This window comes from Brachyhypopomus gauderio, chromosome 21 (assembly GCF_052324685.1).
Source record: "Brachyhypopomus gauderio isolate BG-103 chromosome 21, BGAUD_0.2, whole genome shotgun sequence".
Classification (NCBI taxonomy): Eukaryota; Metazoa; Chordata; class Actinopteri; order Gymnotiformes; family Hypopomidae; genus Brachyhypopomus; species Brachyhypopomus gauderio.
The window spans coordinates 6,925,162-6,934,589 of record NC_135231.1 but is presented as its reverse complement, the minus strand read 5'-3'; the positions used below and the strand labels follow the sequence as shown (position 1 = coordinate 6,934,589).

General features: G+C 45.4%; 1 protein-coding gene across 1 annotated transcript; it reads right to left on the bottom strand.

The window, feature by feature from the left end:
• Positions 1 to 1,673: 1,673 nt before the first annotated feature.
• On the bottom strand, positions 1,674 to 4,189 carry LOC143485208 (uncharacterized). Its single transcript, XM_076984551.1, has 5 exons — positions 4,082 to 4,189; positions 3,192 to 3,299; positions 2,960 to 3,103; positions 2,440 to 2,544; positions 1,674 to 2,072 (listed from the first exon to the last, which is right to left on the bottom strand). The coding sequence occupies exons 1-5, from the start codon at positions 4,128 to 4,130 to the stop codon at positions 1,858 to 1,860; spliced, it is 621 nt and encodes a 206-aa protein (XP_076840666.1). The 5' UTR covers positions 4,131 to 4,189; the 3' UTR covers positions 1,674 to 1,857.
• Between the last annotated feature and the right edge of the window lie 5,239 nt (positions 4,190 to 9,428).

Genomic DNA, 9,428 nt, shown 5'->3' with positions numbered 1-9,428 from the left:
GGACTCTGCAAGGCTCCAGGCAGGCCGCGGGGACAGGAGAATTTCTCTGTCGGGCGATGGGGACAGGAGGAGTCCTCTGGTGGGTCATGGGGACAGGAGAAAGCCACTCACTGGCCGTGGGAACATGTTAACCCCTTCTGGGTCACAGGAACAGGAACAGCAGGTACGGGAGGTGACCACTTCCGGGTCGCAGGAACAGGAACAGTATGGGTGTAGGCCTCTCCTGGGCCCTCAGCACTCGAGCTGGCCCACAGACGACATTGTTGGGGGGTGCTGCTGCTGAGGAGACGGCATCGTCTGGGGCTGCTGCTGCTGTGGAGACATCGTCGGGGGCCTCTGCTGCCGAGGAGACAACGTTATCGGGGGCTGTTGCTGCCGAGGAGACGGTGTCTTCGGGGTTGCTGCTGCTGAGGACACGGAGTCGGCGGGGAGTACAGGAGGTGTAGCCGACGAGGAGGCGCCAGGCAGAGTAGGCACCAGTCAGAGTAGGCGCCAGGGAGCGCAGCAACCTTGGAATTAACCCTCAGGCCCCTATTCCTCCCCACATGGTGGATGTGGTCGGCCAGTCAGGTCTTGAGGGCCCAGTGCTCGTGCCTGTAGCCCCCCCCCTTCCTTGGAAGCCTCCCTTTCTGAGGCGGGCGGTGGGGGCGGAGTTAGACATGACATTGGCTTTGTTCTGGCTCTCTTAAATGACCCAAGAGTGAAATCATTGTTTTCTCTTACAAAGTGAGCATACAACTTACTTTCCCCTCCATTTTTTTATTTTCATGTGGTAATTGTTGACAATAAATTGACAAAGAATTTTGTTTTTAGTTTATGGTAGTGTTACGGTATCTCTTTTTTGTGAAACAATAAAAGAAATAATTTGTTGTCTTTTTTCATGTTTTCAGCCAATCATTTGTGGCAGGCATAGAGCCCTGATTTCTTTCTCTCATCCATCCTCATACACTGAGGTCTCTGCTGAAGCAGCTCACCCAGTGATCAGTCCAGGAAGAGTACAGAGGAATCAAACAGCCAATTCTTTTGGGGGACAACTCGTTTTAATGCTCAAGAAAATGTCTGTTGCCCAGAATAGTTTGGTAATATCAACCTTACTATAATTCCAGTTCATGCTTTATCAATTAAAAACCGTCCACAAGCCATTATACTTTACTGTGTGGTTTTTTGCACTTGCAGGTTTTGGCCACTGGGAGGCACAGTACAAGATTCTTTCCAGCCTCCACTAAACGTGTCATGCAATTATATTATACAGTGTGTACTCAGGCCTGTCCTGCAGTGGGGCGCAGTATGTATGATGAATGCATGATGCATGCAAGATGTGTACGAACATGATTCTACCCATCTACCCATCTACCCTTCTGGACTTCAGCAATCCACATATAGCTGCTTTGTTTTTCTCTCTTCAGAATGTATAATATTTATTAATTACTGCATAAATGTAAGGAGTTCACATGTAAGCTTGTCACACCTAACGTCCAAATAAGTGACAACACATTTGATTATGAAGGACCCAAAAAATATAAATTGCAATAAATTAAGATTCTGAAGTTTACTTGTACTAGATACTGTGATTGTTATAATGATCCCAGTCACATTAGCCGGAATAAGACCCATAATACAGGAGCACCATTAAATGCTATTAAACTGAATTATATTAAAGGTCCAGACAGCAGAACTGTAGATTATTTTATTTTACTACATTGTCATCCCTTCATGATGCACAAAACAGAGAAATGACAAAGTTCATTAGGAACTGCTAAAGGTGCAGTATGAATGCAGATTATGAATGTGTTATTTGCAGCTAACATGGTGATAACTGGCTGAACCCATGACTGGCTGGACCTTCCTTATTGGAGGTCACCACAAAGCTGAGATGAAGAGAGATGAAGAGAGCAAGGGCCCCAGAACGAGGAGGAGACTCTGTGTAGTGCTGCCAGCACTGTTGCACAGGTTCCCCTCACAGCACTTTGCACCATATTTTAATGGGTGCGCAGAATCCGGTAGTGTTAATTCACCACACATGTTCTTGGTTGCACATCCACTCCAAAGCATTATATAGCCAGTCTGAGTAGCTGAGTGAGAAAAAGGAAGAACAGACAGAAAAAACATGTATATTCCCTTTATGCCATACACACCCAAATCTTATTGATCAAGTTTAACGGTTTTTCTAAAATTCCAGTGGAAGATTGCTGTGTTCTGCTGCTCCAATGGCCCTGCACTATGAGTTATAGTCACATATTAGAATAACTAGTTTGTAAAAGGTGCAGCACTCCACATCTCTACTTAAGAACCTCTAGGATGTGAGAAATATTTCCCTTTTCTACACCTGGAAATTCAAAACTCAGCCATCTGTAATTACATAAGCAGAATACACTGTACTTTTGTCATGTATGAATGTTCTGACCTTATCATCTAAGCAGATAAGCAGATAATTTTTACCATATCCATTAATGCAGCGGTCTTCATCTCCGTGACACTCCACTGTTAGTAAGCAGTCAGGCTGACTGCAACACTTCATCCCATTGGGCGGCTGAGAGGGTAAAACTAACAAGGCAAAAAGAGGCAATACAAGAGAAAAAGAGGAAGTGAATCATCATCATCAGTCTTCCAAATATCTCCAATCACACTGTTGTAGTATTATAAATAACCAATTTCATATTCATATTCTAGTTCCAGTTCTTGTGATATTGTCTCTCACTGTACACCTGCTGTTTGATCCCCTGTTCCACTTATTCTGCATACTTGATCATTAGGTGCTCAGTTCTAGGTCATGATAAACTGCCACAAATCAAGGCCACTAATGGGAGATGTGTGTTAAGTATATGTGAGATGTGTGAAGTGTTAAGTATTTACGCTTACAGTGCTTGGCAAATGACCTTGTCTAAAACATTTCTAAATGTTGCCCATTGACTAGACATGGTTTAATGATTTTCCTGAAAGAAAATTATGAAGCTTTTACCTGGGACATCTTCAGTGTTGCATCTATCAGTTGCACAGCACTTGCCATTTATTTTTTGTTTTAAAGATCCGGTATCCATGCTGAAATTGTTGCATAATGAAGACTGCATGCAAGCTTTGATATTTTGCTTTTGCTGCATTAAATCTAGAGAACATAAAAAATAACAATATTTAGTGGGGGTCAGTTCAGGATCTGTTAGTGACAGTGTAATTTGTATTAAAATAATTCTTACTTGTGGTCATTTCCGTGGTTAAGCTGCCACACACATCTTTACATTGGATTGTATCAGTGCAGACACCAGGTCCCGGTGGCCAACAGTGATAGCATTCTAGTGCCAGTGCTACAAGACAACGAGAGTCCAGGGTGAACTGACTTCATGGAGAATTGTCAAAATACACTTATATGCATACAGTATGTGCTTTTGTTCTGTGTAGTTTACGGTATTGTTCCTGTAGTTACAATGAGAATTGTCTATAAAAATAAAATAAATAAATAAATTTAGTTAAATCAGTCCACAAATCCTTAATTGAGGCAACTTAATAAAATGGTTCTTGAATGAATGTTTAATTTATATAGCACCTTTCAAGATACCCAAGGTCGCTTTACAATTTTAACACAGGTACAAGTCTTACACAACCAATCACACACCAGCCAGAAGCAGCAGCCAATTGCGCACAGCGTACTCTCTACCAGACACCACAGCCCCCTGGGGGACTGAATAGGATGCATGAAGGGTTAGAAAGGACAGATCCTAGTGACAGAGCACCATCCACCACTGGGCATACAAGCACACACATGTTCATGCACAGACACTTACACGACTGTTTTTACACAGTTACACAATCAGAGAATTTGTCAGGGAATTTATCTCTGTTTTTGGACCATGGGAGGAAACCGGAGGCCCCAGAGGAAACTCATGCAGACACAGGGAGAACATGGAAACTCCACTCAGACTCAAACCCAAAACCCCAGTGCTGAGAGGCAAACATACTAACCACCAAGCCACCGTGTTGCCTTAATAATACTAGTACTATCCAGGATATTATTGATGAAACAATATTTGTCAAATGTAATTACTATGCTGCATATGCTGATTATAAATCTGAATTGCATTCTCCTTACCTTTGGTGAAAAATAAACCGATTAGGAGCAAATTAATTGGCATTTCCATGACTGCAGGAATCTAAGAAGTCATGTGAGAATGGTGCAATGAGTAAGTGTGTGTTGGTTTTATCAGGGTGCTTAGAATATTTCCAAGGGGGCTGGGCTTCCAAAGGCATTTTTATTTTTTCAGATCTGAAGAGAGAGAAAGACAAATTATTATTATTACTACTGCTAATGCTGCTACTAGTAATAGGCAGTAGTAGGGGCAGTCATGGTCCTGTGGTAGGGAACTGGTCTTGTGACTGGAGGGTTGTGGGTTTGATTCCCAGGCCTGAGGCCATGACTGAGGTGCCCTTGAGCAAGGCACCTAACCCCAACTGCTCCCTGGGCTAGGGCTAGGGCTGCCCACCGCTCTGGGCATGTGTGCACCACAGTCCCCTAGTAATCACTAGTGTGTGTGTGTTAGTGTGTGTTTCTAATTGCACAGATGGGTAAATTTGGAGGACAATTCACAATTGACAAAATATGGCACACACACACATTACTAATGATAATAACAGTAAATGAACTGGAGCTAGAGGGTGGGCGTTTGGGTGGAGGGGTCCTTCATCACACTGCCTTCTCCTTCAGGGTGTAACGATTCAGACCTAGTAGGACCACACATATGCAATAGTGGGCAGGGCTCTTCCGGAGACGGTTTGGGAATCGACATGATTGCCCTGCCAACGTGGAGAGCACGGGATTTCTTAGAACAGGTAGGGATTACCCTCAAGGGTGCAAATCCCAAAAACAATAAAACAGGAGCCAAAACCAGGACAGGATCAAACATGAAACCAAAAACCAAGAACTATGAAAGACAAAAGGTCACTGAAGGAGAAGTTCACAGACTTGTTACATAAGATGAGATGACAACCAAAGTAAGTATCAGCATGATTACAGACATATGAACAGGATCAAAACAAATCACATAACTAAAGCGGTAAAACACAACCTGGGCATAAAGACAGGAACGGAACTATACAATGGCAGAAAAATCGGGCATGAGTAGGGACTGCAGCAGGAAACATGGGCATAGATCTGGAACACATAGACCCAAGTACATCACATACATCAGGAATTTCAGAAGTCTCAAACATGGGGGCAGCGTCTGTGGGTGCAACAATTCCATCAGATCAAGGAACACCGCGTTGTGGCTCAGTCTTAGGAACTGGCTCGGTTATCTCTGGAAGCCCCAATTGGGTTTTTGGAACTAATCTCAGGCAGGCATCAGTAGTAGTCAGAGTAGTTGCTGTAGATAACTGGGTAGCCTGTGAATCTGGTGTCTCTGGAGGACCCCGACAGACCTCTGGAACAGGCTGCAGGCGGGCCTAGAGAACAGGTGCATGCCAGTTTAGGGACTCAGGAACATGAGCAGGCCTCTCTCAAGCCTCAAGAACCACTAGGCACGGTTGCAGGCCTCCTCTGGGCCTCCAGTTAAAGTGCAGGCGCTCTCCTGGGCCTCCAGCGTGGGTGCTGGATGGGTGGCAGGCAGACTACTGGTACCGGCTGGACAGCTAGCGGGTCGGCCACTGGTACCAGCTGGACATTTCGCGGGCAGCTGCTCTGGGGCAGTCTGGGACAGGAGCGGCTGTAGAGGAGAGGTCGGTAGGGGGCACCGAAGACACTGAGACAGCTGATGTCTGGAGTAAAACACAAGAGCACAGAACAAGAGCCCCACTCGCATCACGGGGTCTGCTAGATGGGCCTTGAGAATACTTGAACCCAGGCCCCCAACCAAACACTTCCAGGGGTTTGTGCTGCCCAACCATCTCTGTAAGTGGGAGAGCTGCTTGGTTTAGACTCAGACAGTACATCCCTTGTCTCACCAGAAGTAGGAAACTGTTGGATGATCAAGTTGGCGAACCTCTCTTTTAAGAGACTGATGGAGCCCTACACTGTCCATGCTTCAACATTTCATTCTGAGTCAGAATGAGGTCGGACCAGTCACACGCTTAAATGTCTTTTGTACAGAGCACCACTATCTGTATCTGTTCAAACATCTAAATGACCTGTATCTGTACCTGTACTCTGAGTGTGCAGGGTCTAAACCTGAATCAGGCATGGTTTAACTGGACATGGGTGGAGCCTAAATCAGTACATTATTTAAATCTGAAATTGTTATGGATTGATCAAAAGTTGCTATATGTAATGTTTATTTGAAAACTTTTTTGAGAACAGCCTCAAAATTGAGATTCAAGTGAATATTTTTAATCATTTTAATTACTGAACATGTTTTACACTAGACGTGGTTGTTCAGGGTCAAGCCACAGCATTGTTTCAGTTTTATACCAGTCTTGACTGCTGCACTGGATCAGTGAACCCCCAACACCAGTGCCATTCACACTGCTCTCCCAACACCAGTGCCATTCCCACCGCTCTCCCAACACCACTGCCATTCCCACCGCTCTCCCAACACCAGTGCCATTCCCACCGCTCTCCCAACACCAGTACCATTAAATTCTAAAACACTTTAATAAAAATGCTTTATAAACAACCAATAGTAGGTGTTTAGGTGAAGATGTAGGAATTTGAGTATAATAGTATAAGGAGGTACATAGAGGGAAGAAGTGAAGGAGAACAGGAGTGTCATAGAGGGTCATAGAGGGTCATAGAGGGTCATAGGGGGTCATAGGGGGTCATAGAGTGTCATAGGGGGCCATAGGGAGTCATAGAGGGTAATAGAGGGTCATAGGGGGTCATAGAGGGTCATAGGGTGTCATAGTGGGTCATAGGGGGTCATAGGGTGTCATAGAGTGTCATAGAGGGCCATAGAGGGTCATAGGGTGTCATAGAGGGTCATAGGGGGTCATAAGTTGTCATAGAGTGTCATAGAGGGCCATAGAGGGTCATATGGTGTCATAGAGGGTCATAGGGGGTCATAGAGGGTCATAGGGGGCCATAGAGGGTCATAGAGGGTCATAGAGGGTCATGGGGGGAGGAAGATCATAGAGAAAATGACAAAAAATGAGAGGGAAGCAGAGAGGGTGGGAAGAGAGGAAGATAGAGACTCCACTAATTCCACATTCTTATCCATTTCCATCTACTCTTTCGTTCAGACAATCATCAAATGCAGGACAGGAACAATTTGCCAAATTGTAAGTGACATTTAAATTGCTGCTGAGAAGTACTTGCTTAGCTTGTTTTGTTTAGGGAAACATTGAATGTTTATGTTTCCAGAGGGCTGAACACTGCTGGGAAAGGATCCTCCTAATCCCACCAACTGCAGCACTGCAACAGGGTTGTCAACTTTTCGAAGATCACTTGGAGTGAGATTTGAACCTGGAGGGGATGGCAAACGAAAGTTGTTGACGGGGGGGGGGGGGGGTGTGGCAAACATAAATTGCGGTGTTACAGTGGTTGGCGCCAGAGCGAACTAGTAACTCATTGAATCATAGATATGGATCAGAGGTAAATAAACTAGATTTTTTTTTTCGGTGTGAGAAATCGGAAGTGTGGCGTGAGAGCGTGTGAAGACGCACAAATGCGTGTGTCTCACGCTCAATGCGTGAGAGTTGGCAACCCTGCAGCAAAAAGAAAATTATGTCCTCCAAAAACAATGCTGTGTCCCCTGTGGGGGACTGGGGACAGTCCCTGTCTGGACAAGTGCTCTGAACTATACCAATAAGGGTCCCTGGCCAAGGCTCCTAACACTACATGTGTCGTCCGCTGTAACATGACTGAAAATCTGAATGAATGTCTGCAATATATCTAAAATATAAATTATCACACCCTTCAGTCAGGTGTGTTGGAGCAGGGAAAATAGCTTTTGGAGTATTTTAGAGAAAAGTTAGAAGCAATTTTGTTTAATGAGAAAATCCCGCAGTGACCGTAATTTTAAAATTAGCTTCTTCAAAGAACATGTATCATAATATCATACATCTGTTTGATCTACTTGTTGCTGACTTTTGCTCTGCCCTGTGATTTTCTCTGTGCCTCACCCTTGTGTACCTCTGCCTGGTTGTTCCTAGTCCATTCTGGATTTTTTTACTCTGTGCCTGGTTATTTTTTGACTCTGCTGATTTGTGCCTTGCTCCATTGTACTGCTGCCCTCTACCTCTCTGGATTTTCCCGTTTGTGGTCCTGTCTTCAGTGTTTACATTATTAAATACTTTTTATTTAATCTCTTTAAATAACTATTTAAATATGTTTTATCTAACTTGCACATGGATACTTCTCTGCCTTCTGAGTCATGATTGTTACACAAAAAAAATCTAAATGTGATGGATCCAGGAGGATCCAATCACAGCTCAGTCCTACTTCTACTGTTGGCTCCAGTAGTCCTTCTAGTTTGATTTACCAGATTTATTAAGGGCAAATCCATTGTAAAGGTTGTCTGTGCAGGCCAACATGAATAGAACCAGGAAAAGAATACTTGATAAATATAATGAAAAAAAGCAATGACATAAGTTTCACAAAAGGAGACCTTTGTGAAGTTTTATTGTAACACTGTGATGGGCAGTGTGAGCGAATAAAAAGGAAGCGATCACGCCAAGTCTCAGGGAAAAAGGATGGTTTAATTGAAAGTGCGCAAACCAAAAACCCGTGACAGAGTTCCAAATTAAGGATATAATGACCAGCGGTCAACTGGTACAAAGACAAGACCTATATAGGCAAACAAACGACCCTCAGGTGAGACGGATCACGGGCTCCGCCCACCTGAGGGACGCACACAACGTAACACAACAACAGCCGCTGTGGACTGAGGCGACCAGTAGGGGGCACCGTGACAGACACCCCCACCAAGCCGCACTCCCCTACACTGGGTGTGTGGCACACAACGGCTGCACACAAAACATGAAGGGGCAGGAAGGCAGGGACAAGGCAGGGACACACCTCCTGCAGTCCGGGAGCTGAAACACAAAACATAGAACATTAATTAGCTCACCTCCCTGGGCGGGCCATTAATAACACAAAACCACGCCCCGGTCGATCACAGGGCCCTCATGCCCTAACCGGCCTTCAGCCGGTGAGCCCCACAGGTGTGAGGACGAGGAGCTACGGCTCTTTTCTCGTCCCTAGTGTATGTGTGTGTATGCAGGTTACCTCCCCGAGGCGTGGCTACTTCACCTCCTGGACCTACCTCCTCCCGCAGCTGACCCCTGCCTTCTGCTAGGGGTCACCCCAGCCTCTTGGGGAGTCAACCCCTCCTGGGGCCCCTCATCGCAAGGTGGACTCCTCCACCCAACCCAGGAGCGCCAGAGACCGAGGCCCAGAGCACCCCCCGTCGCGGGCTGGGGAGCAGCCCCAAGGGCAGGAGGGAGGATCTCCATCTTCAGCAGGAGCTTCTCAGACTGGAGCCCCATGGTCCCCAAACATCCGGGGGCCC